Here is a 14,066-nt window from a genome sequence, read left to right as displayed (position 1 = left end):
GGGCATTCAATTTTTATTTTTATTTTTATTTTCAATTTTTTTTTCAATCGAAACTACCAACCTATTATCTTTTTCTCTTTCTTGTTATTTCTTGCACATGTGAAAACCAACGTGGCAGATACATTGATGACAAATCATATTTCATGCAAAATCTTCAATTTGTTCAGGGGTACAAAAGCTATTAAAACCACAACTTAAGGGGCACAAGTAGTCTCCCGCAAAATTGAGAGGCACAAATAACAATTTAAGAATAGTTCGGTAAGAAGAGAAAATTATACATTTGGCCAGATATTTTTGTCAATCTTTATGTTTAATGCCTCCAAGCGCGAAAGAGTATCAACCTCAGTCTGGCTAAAGAAATGGAATTGGAGATCAACTTTTTTTTTTTTTTTGACATTTAATATTGGTCATTTATTATTAAGATAAAAAACGAGCAATACAAGTGGGAACAATATCCCAAGTTCGAAAACAAGCCCCATGAGGAACTGATTTAGCTAATACATGAGCTATATCATTTGCTTGTCTTCTTATCCAAGCCAAGGTGACATTTGGCAATTGGACTAAAAGAAGCTTACATTCAGAAATAACTACTCCAAACTCAGACCAATCTTGGACAGAATTTCTCATAGCACAGTAAACCTGCAGACAATCGGTCTCAATTTGAATCTTCAGGCTGGAGTAGCTCGATATCAACCAAGACAACACCGTTCTTAGCGCCTGAGCTTCTGCTACTGCTGGAGAAGAACAACCTTGCAATGAAGACGTTGCTGCTGATACAAACCCCCTGTTGCAATTTGAAATGACAGCGCCAACAGCTCCATGGCCGATAGAGGGAAAAATGGTAGCATCAAAATTGATTTTAAAAGTACCAACAGGTGGTGGGAACCATTGACTACCTGCAGGAGCATCGGTACCTGTATCTGAACCTGGCAGCTTCAGCTGGGCTTTCTTCCAAGATGCGAGCATACTTCTGGCTCGAGTAATCACATGATAAGGTCCTTCTTCCACTTAATTCCATTTCAGCTCCTTACGGCTTGACCAAACACTCCATAGTCCCATAACAAAACTTTCAAAAAATTCGTGCTCCCACACCTTGTGTAAATGTTCCAACAATTGTAAGAAACTTGGAAAATTCCCAGTAGTAAGCTGAATACCGAAAAACTGCCAACAAAATCTCACTCGTGGACACTCGACAAGAGCATGGACTAACGTTTTAGTGTTACCACAATAATCGCATCCTGTATCAAGCTCCAGTCCCCTTCTTGCCAAAGTTGCTTTAACTGGCAAAATGTCTCGACAACACCTCCAAATAAAATGTCTCACTTTCGGCGGAATTTTCAGTGACCAAAGTATTTTCCAAAAACTCGACCGCCAAACATCTTCAGGATCCACATATTGAGATGCTACTAATCTGTATCCAGATTTCACAGAGTATATCCCAGAGTCTGTCCAATGCCATATAAGGATGTCGTCCTGAACATTTGTAGCTAAAGGGATAGAAGTAATAATTTCAGCAATAGAGGGGTGGAAAAGATCTTGTATCAGTGGCAAATTCCAAGCACGCGCCCCATTTGCCAAAATAAGATCAGAAACCCGTATATGCTCTATGTGACATCCTACCGAGTCGAGTTAAGTCGAGTTGAACCAAACCCGGTTGGGGTAGAAAAGGGTTTTTAAGTGGACTTACTTGAGTGAGACAAAAAGATCAAGGTATAAAGAGTAGGACTTATTTGCAAAAAAAATAAAAATAAAGTTGAGGTATTAAAATGTAACATGTCGAAACTGTAGGTCTTATTTGGTACTTGTACCATACAATTAAAGAGACAGTTGGGAAGTATACGAGACTTCCATTTCAATTTGCTTTCTTCATTTTCTTCATCTTCATCTTCAACGTCTTCTTTATCTTCATCTTCTTCATTTCCTTCATCTCCTTCCTTTCTCCATCCATTTTCCTGGTAGTTAAGCATTAAGGCAACCTCTATTTTCTCCAAGTAAGTAGAATTTCTTGAAGCTTTATGTTATTCAACCTCTAATTGAGCTATATTGTAGATAAGTTATGAGAATTCTGATGTGTATAGGAGAAGGGAGTTCAAAGATTGTAGAAAAAAGAAGCTAAAGAAGAGCTCAAGCTTTTTGGAGTAAAGGTTTGATATCTCTTGTCATTTTCCATTTTCTTTGCATGAGAATTTGTGTGGTGTGTTGCTAGTGAGACAATATTGCTTCATGTTGAGTGGGAGGACTGGTAGTGGTGAGAAAACAGGGGAGGAAGTGAATAAATGAAGTAAATATTAAGTTTATGTTGAAACAGGGTTTGCTGGAAATTTTACCAGTAACTTCATCTTGATTTTGACCCCATTTAATGATGGAATTAGGAAGTGTCATAGAAGAGTTATTTGTTCCTCTATGTGTTAGCTTTACATGGGTTTTTGAATCATCCAAATCGGAGTTGTATATTGAGAGATATGACCAAAAGAGTACAGACAGTGCAGGCTGGAAAACGCGATGCGCGCGCGCGAATTGCATGACAAGTTCGGGTTGCACTTCTCGCGCTCGCGAATTTGAACTGCGCGCTCGCGACTTTCACCTGAAACTCTCTGACTCTCATTTGGCACTTCTCGCGCTCGCGACTTTCAAGTGCGCGCTCGCGACTTGGCCCTTGGCCTGTAAGCGCTCGCGACTTTCATCGCGCGCTCGCGAATTTGGCCTGGGAACTCACTGTCTCTCATTTTGCACTCTACGCGCTCGCGACTTTCAAGTGCGCGCTCGCGACTTGTGCCCGATAACTCACTGTCTCTCATTTTGCACTCTATGCGCTCGCGACTTTGCAAGGCGCGCTCGCGACTTGTGTTTTCATGCACTTTTGGACTTCATTTTCAATGCACTTGTATTCCTTTGCTTCACTTATATGCCTCCAATCATTTTAACACCAAAATACAACATGAGAACATGTATTAAAACAACATTCAAGCATGCAAATGATATGAAATCAAATAAACATTATGATTTATGAAGTTATGAACTATTAATATGATGTTGTGTTATACTATGGACATACCACCATTATGCTCCATTGAGGTTAGGTAGAAACCATGTAGATAAGGCTATGTCGCGACATAGGATAGCAGATCTGCAACCCATACAGTTTGATACTCCGGCTACAGGCCGTTGAGTGGATATGATTATATATGGGCCATAGCAGCCAAGCATACAGTATTCATCCAGTTTCATACAGTTTTTCTTATCACCTCGGTTTCACTATAACCTTATGGAGCCATACAGATATCTTGACATAACATTTCATGAATCATACAGTATTACAAATAGTACGAAAGATAATCAAGGTATAATGAAGGGATCATGCTATATGTGCTTATATGTTTAATTAGCCATAGCTACCCATTTGGATGTGTACCTTTTGTCTCTCCTTTTCATGGCATGTATAGGGCACACAGTTGGGCCCATTTCATTTTGTAAACTAGTACCATGTCTTGTAAATATTAAGCACATTAGTTATGAAAAACAACTTTAGCATGATATTATATGCAATATACATTATGATTTCAGCATGTCAGGCCATACAGTCAACCAGTTTGTAGCGTCTCGGTTCGGTTCATTCGGGTTTACGGGTGGACCGGGAAGGGATGTTATACTCAAAACCAGGAAGAATAGGCAAGTGAACCCGAAACTGATTATCTCGCAATAGCCACGGTTCGGTCCAGATATTAATCGATTGACCATCTCCAATTCTCCACCGAAAACCTGAACATATAGCATCCTTGGCTGCACAAATCTCTCTCCATACAAAGCTTGGATTACGGCCAACACCTGCACCAAGAAAATCCCCACTAGGGAAATATTTAGATTTGAAAGAGCTATAAAAGAGAGAGTTTGTATTATGTAAAAGTCTCCAGCAGTGCTTTCCTAACAAGGCCAGATTGAAACTTCGCAAATGTCGAAAACCCAAACCTCCTTCTTCCTTTGCTACACACATCCTTTCCCAACTCAACCATCTCATCTTTCCTCCCCACCAATAGGAATTCATGAGCCGCTGAAGCTCCGTTAAAATAGATACTGGAATAAGGAAAGAACTCATACAGAATGAGGGAATAGCTTGTGCTACAGCCTTTATTAGTACCTCTTTACCCCCTTTGGATAGGAGTTTCTGATTCCAACCACTGACCAACTTCCTCACTCGATCCTTCAAGAAAGAAAAAATACGTCTCCTATCCCTACCAATTAACGATGGCAAACCGAGATACCTTCCGTGGTTTAAAGGAGCAATCACACCAAAAACCCCTTGAACAACAGTCTTATCCATCTCAGAAGTGTTAGAGCTGAAAAAAATACCAGATTTTTGCCAATTAACCGCTTGACCTGAAGCTGCTTCATAAGTAACTAGAATATTTTTAATCTCCAGAGCTTGAGTCCGTGATGCTTCAAAAAAGAACAAACTATCATCCGCAAATAACAAGTGAGATAACCGAGGAGCGGCTCTCGAGACTCTACAGCCTTTGAGGCGACCTTCGCATTCAGATTGACTAAACAGCTTTGACAGTCCTTCAGCACAGAGAATAAATAAATAGGGCGATAATGGGCAACCTTGTCTCAATCCCCGTTCTGGAATAATTGGGCCAACTTCATCCCCATTCACTCCCACCCAGTATTTAACTGAGGAAACACACAGCATGATCAAGTCAATCCAACGTTGGCTAAAACCCAAGCCATGCATAACAGCTCGTAGATAACACCAATTAACTCTGTCATAGGCTTTGGAGATATCAACCTTCAATGCAGAAGCGCCTTGTCGACCTTTCATTCTTGTTTGCATAGAGTGGATTAACTCGAAAGCAACTAACACATTATCTGAGAGCAACCGACCCGGGACAAAAGCCGACTGAGATAATGAAATAAGATTAGGCAGAATAGTCTTCAGCCTGTTCGCCAGAACTTTAGCAAACACTTTGTAAACTACATTACAAAGTGAAATAGGTCGAAAATCCTTCACTGCCTCTGGGTCCTCTACTTTCAGAATCAACACAATTAAGGTATCATTCAGATTGTTCGGAAAAACGCCTGTATTGAACCAGTCTCGGCAACTTTTGACAACATCCTGACCCACAACATCCCAAAATCTGTGGTAGAAGGAGATCAACTTTTCCTTCTTCATTTTTCATTTTATATATATTATGGATCATAGACTATAGATAAGACATACATTGTATCAAACTAATTTATAATTTATATATTTCTCCATTAATTTTTAACAAAAGATCAAAATACCCTTTATCCTATTTCTATTGTATTTCTTTATTAAAATAGTAAGTACCAATACCTAATACCTAATATGTTGAGAAAATAAAATTATCAACTCAATCATATATTTTTTTAATATATAAAGTTATAAACAATAACAAGGTTACCAATTTCATATTTATAGGATCAAATAATGATTCTCCCTAATTTTGGAGTCATAAATTCCTGGCATTAAATATTCGAACGATTTAATATGTTCTCGAAAGTTTGGTTGTCCTTTATTCTGCACTCTCTAGACAATGATAGCTTAGCAGTTATCACTATCAATGTTCGCGCCGCCCAAGGGTAAACCTTTTACTTAACTTTCTATCCAAGAGAAAAAAAATGTACAAAATGATCCAGTAATATAATTGAAATAAAATATTAAAAAATTTAATATATTTTTAAAAATATTTTAACATATTTTATAAATTATAAAGATTATATTGTAATTTTTTAAAATTTTATATAAATTATAGAAATTAAAGATTCTTTATAAACTAATATGGGGTTCATATATTTGTTAAATTTTTTTTTTAACGGAATCAAAATTTTTAAAACTTTTTCTGCCACCTAAAAAATAAAGGAACTAAATAATAAATTTGAACAAATTATAAGGATCAATGGATGAATTATCTCGACTAAACAATACTAAAAAATTATATTATTTCTCAATTTATTTGTAGTTTCCAACTTGTCCACTGGCTGCACTTGCCAAATTTCTATTTGCCTATCATCTTTAAATGATTATCCACTCTATGTGGTCCAAACTACCCCTCTTATTGCCTCTTCTATTGGAATCTAGTCTACACCCGCCACACACCGTCTGCCATCTTTCACTTCCAACCAATAAGAATTGTAAACCAAATAGATTCTTTTTGTTTTTAATTAATTTAGTTTTCTATAATTTTAAGCAAATTCCATAAAAATAATTGCTTAAAATAATGTTATTTTGTAATGTTATTTAATTTTTTTAAAGAACATAAAATAATTTTATTATATATTAATATTCCAAAATTTAGAGCCAAATATTATTTAAATACAATTTCAATTCACTAAAGACGAGTTTGTAAATAAAAATGAATATCATTTTAGTTTATGGAACTTCAACTAATATAAAAAATTTTTATTAATATTTTACAGCAATATATAAATTTATATTATTTTTGTATATTGAAATGTCAGTCTTACCCTTTCTCTCTCTTTCTTTTGTGTTTAAATCCTTATCCATATCTTATGTCGTCATATAAGAATGGACCCTTCGTTTTTCCTCCCCTAATCTAAACTCAAAAGCTCCATAGCCAATCCTCATTACACATTATTAGGGATATTAATCTCTGTTGATGGACTATTGCCTCTCAACACACAAGATTTTTTCTCCCCATTTTTTACCATCCACGGTAAATTCTCGCGAATTACCGTCAATTTTCTCTCCCAGATTGACGGTCAAGTTCGCCGATCGGAGGCTAATTAGTACGAGTACTTGTCTTAACTGGAAAGTGCGACCGGCGGTGGTCGTTGTCGCTAGAGCAGGGTCTAGCCACTGCGAGCCTAGCAGCAGCAATAGCTTTAGCTTGAACACGCCGCTGGAACCGCGCTCGGCGGCTGGGAAGTTTTTGAGTAGTGTGTTTCAGAATCAGAGACAGCTGTTTCATGTTGCGGTTGCCGAAGAACTAAAGCTATTGGCTGATGATAGGGACGGTGCTGTTTCTCGTATGTTGCTTAGCTCTGGCTCCGATGAAGCCTCCCTTCACAGGTTAGTCCCATATAAATATTATTTATTTGTTTGTTATGTACTGTAAGTTTTAGTTTCTTTTGTGTATGTGTTTTGCTCACGTTTACTTGATATATAACCCTGTTTGATGTTTCTTTTGGTTTCTTCTCCAATATTTTAACCTGTACCTATTAAGGAAATTTGCGTTATGTTGAAGTCATTTCTTTCTTGAGATGGATAAAGTACAAATAATTGGCAGCCTGGAGAAGTTCAAGTGGTTGGAGACGGTGACAATTTGGTTACTTATTGTAGGCTTAAGCCGTTCTGCTCCTTTTTTTGGGGATTAGAATGAGAAAGAAAAGAATTCTATGGATTTATTGCTTGAATGATTTTATGTTAGGACAGTCGATTTAAGCATCAGGAAGTACAATCCTTCCCAAGGGATTAATGAGGAAAAAGTTTAACCCTCCTTATGAAAGGTGGAACTAACTTTAAATTCTGCAATGGAGTCTGTTTATGGAAGATGGAACTAAATTTAAATTCTGGAATTGGAGTCTAACTTGTATACACCAAGTACCTTAATTAACTCCCTCTGGAAGTGATAAAAATTTAAGTACTTGGTTTTAACTTGTATAAATGTAGATAACAAAAATGTCTATATTTGAGAAGAAACTGGGTTTAGGATGGACTTTTCCAGTTATTCTTGTTACTAGGTGGTATTTTGATGTTGTTTAATAGATTGATAAGATTGGATCAACTATTTGATGAGTCTTATTTGGTAGATCATGTGTCAGAAAGTCAAATTGTTTTTGACAATGGTTATACTTAATTTCGATCAAATCTCTCAGATAGAAATTTGAATTGAAATACATATGGATGACAGAATATGTTACATCAAGTATGTCATTGATACACATGGTCTACTAAATCGACCCATCAGATGATGGGTTTCATCTCAATTTTAGGAGACAACAAAATATTACAATTGACTTCCTGAGCAATCTAGCTTGGGAATGTCCTATGTTGTGGAAATAGGTTCAACTTCTAGAGATACAAGAAACCATAGTCATAAATTTGTTTCTCAATGGGCATTCTAATGTTCCTTGAATAAGGCAGTTCATGTTTGTGAAGTAAACATTCAAAGTGATGATATATGAGTAATCTATATATCCAATCTATTTTTGTTGGTGTAGGCACACCTGGAATCTATTAATCCTCATTTAACTTCCTATTAGAGGTGATCTAGAGATTTAGCCGGTGAAAATTTGATTCTTATGTAATGTGACCTTTGCACGTTCAACTGTTCTATTTAATTTATCAATGTCCTTATCTCTTACTTCTATGGATATAAGCTTATTGAGTTGAAGCCTTTATTGAAGTATTTCGCTGTGTTCAAGTATAGGTTCATCTTGGCTTGTTTTATTTTGTAAACAAATCATTTGATGAATTTCAAGCTTTAGTTTGTGGGCTCAAGAACTTGATACATTGACATTTGTATATGTGCTTCTATATAGTCTATCTCTAAGTACTTTAAGTGAAAATTGTTGTGGTTCAAGTTCTAGCTCAATTTTGAGCCAACTTGAGTTGCAAAACTAATATCACGTTCTATTATAATTCTATTTTGACTGCAAAGTATGTCAAATTATATTAGCAATGATAAAAACAAGGTGCGATCATTAATTCTTGACGACCTGTTAAGTATTTTAAATTGTTGAGAAAATAATTGGATGTGTTGTAGTGTGCATAAAGCTAAAAATAAATTTGAAAAACAGGTTCATCGTTTGCATCTTGGGTGCACTTTTTCCACCTGAATCCCCATATATTGGCACAATCCCATGTCCAATGCATGTCTGTCTAGGTCTATATTCCTTACCTATCAGCTTCAAAATAGCCCAAGCCTTTGTACCTCATGTTACTCTTAGTAAGCTATCTGACCCAAGCTTGAACTGTTGAGCTTGGGGATTTGCATTAATCCACTTGTGCTTTTTTATATTTTGAATTTTTCCTGTCTCTTCATGTGACATTAACATGTCAAAGTTGCTGTCAATCTGTGGATTTTCTCTCACAATTCATAAAGTTGAGACTGGGTTGCAAAGTTTAAGTTTGCCTCACATAGGAAAGCTGTTTGATTTGGGAGAACCCATGGTTTAGTTGCAGATTATGGCTAGCTATATGATTGAATGAGAATGAGATCGATCTCATGAATGAATACTAGGAAACAAATTAGTTCTTTTGCAAAACATTTGCAAATGTGTGAGTTTTGCCAAAGAATGGTCATGTAACATGTTGAAGCACATTGTTTAAATACTTCATTGATAATCTTAACTTCTTTAATGATTTAAGCCTTGGAAACTTAATGGTCTCAGAGATATAGAATTAGCAATGATGCCGGTGTTGATACCTTATTTCCTCGATTCTGATGTTTGATCTCAAGTATATGTTACAATAATCTTCTTTCTAATGTTAGAGCTGTGCTGCATTTACTTGTAGAGTTGACATTTCTTGTTGAATGGGTGGCCAATGCTGATTCAGTTTTGACATTTTAAATTTGATTTCACACTTTGAGAATTTGAACCGTGATTTTCACAATTCTTTCATTTGATGGAGGTGGTTTTACTTCGGTACACTTAATGCAAATTGCATAAAACATTTTTTAATTTTTATTTTAGAAACAAAAGAAAAGGTTTATGTTTGCTTAGTGGCCGCAGTTGAACACCAAGGTAATGCTAACACTGACAGCATCTTACACCAGGCAACTAGGATATCATAACAATAACTTTACCGACCATGTAGTGGGTGCTACTGCTACCTGTGCAGAACTTTTGCTACCTTGAACATGGTACAGTGAGACTTCTTTGGTAGGTTAAAACTTTTATTGTGGATGTACTGTCTTCAATACTTTTATCTTTATTAAATGATATTTCTGAATGCCAGGAGAATTGCTCAACTGAAAGAACAGGAGTGCCAAATTGCTGTTGAAGATGTAATGTACATGTTAATATTTTCCAAATTCTCTGAGATCAGAGTTCCTTTGGTTCCAAAGCTCTCTAGGTGCATTTATAATGGCAGACTAGAGATAGGACCTTCAAAGGACTGGGAGCTAGAATCCATTCATAGCTTTGAGGTTTTAGAGATGATAAGGGAACATGTATCTACAGTAATTGGCTTAAGAGCAAATTCTAGTGTTACAGACACCTGGGCAACAACCGAGATCCAGCGACTCCAGCTTGGTCGATTGTATGTAGCCTCAATCTTATATGGTTACTTCTTGAAGTCTGCCTCCTTGAGACATTATCTGGAACTGTGTCTAGCCGTCCCCCATCATGATGTTCACCTTAGTCGTAGAACCTCCCTTCAACTTCCAGAGTCATCACCTTACAGAATATCAAATCTTGTCTTCGGTCATCAATCTGTTTCTTCTGGCCAAAAGTCGAGGAAGCAGGATCAGAAACGTGGAAATTTGAGGTGCTATGTTATGGGTTTTGATGCTGAGACATTGCAAAGATGTGCTAAACTGAAATCTAAAGAGGCAGTTAATCTGATCGAGAAGCATAGCTGTGCGCTTTTTGGGGATGACAAGGCTGGTTTGCTAGAAAATGATGAGGTGATATTGACATCTTTTTCAAGTCTGAAGAGATTAATTTTGGAGGCAGTCGCTTTTGGCTCGTTCCTCTGGGACACAGAAGAGTACGTCAACTCTGTATTTAAGCTTAATGAGAACTAATGTGGAAGAAAGATAGAGAAGATGTTAAATAAGAAAGGAGTGGCGATCAGGTTTTACTCTCTCTGTACAAATGAGTTCTGATTTCTCCTTTTATTCCCATTTTTCAGAACGCAACAGTTTGTTGTATAGTGTACATTATAGTATAAGTACTGCCTCAGCTTTAAAATAATTGTCTTATATAACTTGGGCATGTAGATTAAGAAAAGTCATGTAAATTCAGTATTATTTAGTGGTTCTGAAAAGAGAGCGAGGAAAATACTTGTTGGAATTATGAATTTGATTTTTAATTTAGAAAGTTTTGTGTTGGTTAGGCTTCCCTTGTTACCTTGTTTCAACCTTAGCAAAGCAAGACTTAACTTTTGCTGAAAAAAAAAATTTTTTTTAATTCCTGTTCTTACTTCTGAAAAAGAGAAAACACCGCGTGTTCAAAATAGTAAAATTCCTCTTGCAATGACGTAATAGCCGTGGGGTTAAAAATACAGCTCTTGCAAGCAACTTCTAGTAGAATGATTGCTTTCTCCAAAAGCTACTTGCAAATATTTAAATTTCGAGTCCACATAATCATATTACCTGCCTCATAAAATTTGCCATTAGATTAGTAAATTCATGTTTCATATTTAACTTATAATTATAAAAAATAAAACACAAATCAGATATTCTAAATAAAATCAATTAACTTCATCAATAAATTTTACTTACTTTCGATTGAACAGGCTTTACCTATATCATCTTTAGTTCGAGCGTGAAAATATGTTTATAAACCAGAAAGAAAAAAAAAAATCTCTCTTTCAATTTGTCATAATCGTTCATATAATATAAACAAATTATCTGATCACCTAGAATTTAGGATCCAAATTTAGAGATTATTCTTAGGTCTTAATATATATTACTCACTCTGTCTCAAAACATAAATCATTTTGAGTATTTTAAGGAGTAATAAAGGATGTTTTTCCATTGCTATCATTGTTTAAATTAGATACAATAAATTTCACAAGTGACTATTGGTTTTAAGATAAATGATAATTTAATCAAATTACCATTGAATTTGTTATAATCTAGGAAAATTAATTATTTTCTTAATCCTTGCGTAAAAACTTTAAACGACTTATATTTTAGGACAGGGGAGTACTAATTAAAACAACTGGACTTTCTAATTAATTAGGTTCTTAACTGAGCTCGTGAAAATTAAGTTGATGAAGTCTTCAACTACCTAAGTCAATTAATATCTCTAATTATATTCTTGACAAAGCATTAGTTAGAATCTTCCAATTTGAAAAATAAATAATTTATAGTTTCCTTGAATTTCCAAGAAGAAGTGATGAGTAAGGACAACAACTGCCCCCATCTGATACTCCACGTAAAACATTTCATCATCAACAAAAAATTCAACTTTCAACTATATAAATTAATCGCTTAAAATATAAAAAACCAACACTCCCTTTGAAAGTTTCATATTATTTCTTTCTTTCACATAACAAACTCTTTACCTTCTCTCTCTGTTTCTCAAATCCAAACACAAAGAAAAATGATAGTTTTTCTTGTCAGGTTAATTTTCTTTGCTATAAACACAATATCAAATGTCGTTTCTCGTTTAATCTTCTCCGTTTCAGCTTATCTTCTTGTTTTGATAATCCAAGCACTTAAAGTACCAGGTGAAGCTGCACATGGAGCATTACAACAGATAGCAGAGGCTATAAAAGCATGCTTTGAGTTTTTGTTGGAGCTTGTAATGGAAGCAATAAGTGCTTTAATATCAAGTGCTTTTGATCTTCTTATAGAGGCTGTTACGGGCTCAGCTGCAGTTACAGGATCAGCTATTGGAGGTTTAGCTGAAAAGACAAGAACTTCTTTAGATGGGTTGTTGAAAGATTTACCTGAGCTTGCTGAGGGTTTTTCAGAGATGATTTCAACTGTGGTGATTGATTTGTGGAATAATTATAAAGAAGCTGTTGGATATGTAACGGAAAATGCTTAAATATTAATATTTGTCCTGTTTTTTTGATACAGGGATAAGGATCTTCCTGGTGTGATTTTATTGTTTTGTTTTGTTCTCTTTTTGTATCATATCTTAAATGGTTATGATTTTTCCAGATAGATGTTCTTCAAACTCATAGCTCAATCTACAATTCTTGAAGATGACTTGAAAGAAAAGTTCAAGAAACAAAGAAAAGCCCAAGAAAGGGTTCTAACTTTTTTTTTGTTTTTGGAATTTTTTAACACAACTCCCATCGTACCATTTTCGGATATCGTACTAATTTTATTTCAAAATTTGTGGTTGTCTCCGTCTTCCATATTCATGAATCAAATGCTGGAAATGAAATCGGCTGATTCTGATTTGATTTCTCTTTGCCTTGGCCATCAACTCTTGAATTTTTTAACAATTACCTAAACCAAACAGATTAACAAATCAATTTGTATTAATATATTGTTGGAAGAATAAGATACTAAAAGGATACATTTTTGTTATGATGTGATCTAAGGATTGTGTTCTTCAGAACAGGGTTGTTTCGAGGTCTATTGTTGAAGAAAGTTGATATTAATATTATGTTAAAGAATGTTCTTTTGTTTTTTTTTCCCAATAACATTAAGGTTGCTGCATTGGATTTGGTGGTAAGGAAGCACGTTCAAGGTGGAAATAAAACGCGAATTTTTTCGATTGGTACGCGCACAAGGAAGGACAACTTGGTCTTCGTCTTGACAACTTGGCTGGAAAGCTACGTTGATTTTTTCTTGGGTTTTACGATGTCTCTATGTCTTAATAGTAAAACAGCAGGTTTTAATGCTTCTGGAAACTTGTTTAGCAATTGCATTTCAAATTTAAAATAATATTCAACACTACTATTCAATTCATAAATTTCTTCTGAGAAGCTACTGCGGATTCAACTAGTATTTTAATTTTTCTTTTTTTGTAATGACAAAATTTTATTTTATTTTTTTGTCATTTGTCACGCTTGTATTATTATTTATTGTTATTACAATAATAACTATGCAAGCCTGAGAAATGACAGATATATAGTATTATTGTATTATTATTATTATTATTATTCAGTTCTCATATAATCTATTAAGTCTACCTTTCTGATCTGATTAAAAGTAAAAAAATTACTAAGTGATGGAAACCTAAGTTGTGAGTGAAATAAAGAATAATTTTTATTCGATTTAATTTTTTTTATTCAAAATGAATTATGATTCCGTTGATTTTGTTAAATTAATAAAAATTAAAAAAATTTCTTATTTTAAATTAATTTTCGAAAAAGAATCAATATATAAGTAGTGAAAACAACATGAAATATTTAATTTCATTTACATGAAATATTTAATTTCATTTTTCATTTT

At 34.8% G+C, this 14,066-nt stretch overlaps 2 protein-coding genes across 2 annotated transcripts; one reads left to right on the top strand and one right to left on the bottom strand.

Annotated features, from left to right (window-relative positions):
* Nucleotides 1–417: 417 nt before the first annotated feature.
* On the bottom strand, nt 418–966 carry LOC149497367 (uncharacterized). The gene has a single exon (XM_089718859.1). It carries the CDS (start codon nt 964–966, stop codon nt 418–420), a length of 549 nt encoding a protein of 182 aa, XP_089574985.1.
* Nucleotides 967–6,540: 5,574 nt separating this feature from the next.
* LOC105644513 (phosphoserine aminotransferase, putative (DUF760)) lies at nt 6,541–11,040 on the top strand. Its single transcript, XM_012229893.4, has 2 exons — nt 6,541–7,048; nt 9,941–11,040. The coding sequence occupies exons 1-2, from the start codon at nt 6,636–6,638 to the stop codon at nt 10,728–10,730; spliced, it is 1,203 nt and encodes a 400-aa protein (XP_012085283.1). The 5' UTR covers nt 6,541–6,635; the 3' UTR covers nt 10,731–11,040.
* The last annotated feature ends 3,026 nt before the right edge of the window (nt 11,041–14,066 follow it).

Source organism: Jatropha curcas, chromosome 3 (genome assembly GCF_041381405.1).
Source record: "Jatropha curcas cultivar XTBG-Jc1 chromosome 3, XTBG_Jcur_1.0, whole genome shotgun sequence".
Classification (NCBI taxonomy): Eukaryota; Viridiplantae; Streptophyta; class Magnoliopsida; order Malpighiales; family Euphorbiaceae; genus Jatropha; species Jatropha curcas.
Note: the sequence above shows the minus strand (reverse complement) of the source record. Positions and strands in the feature narration are given on the sequence as shown.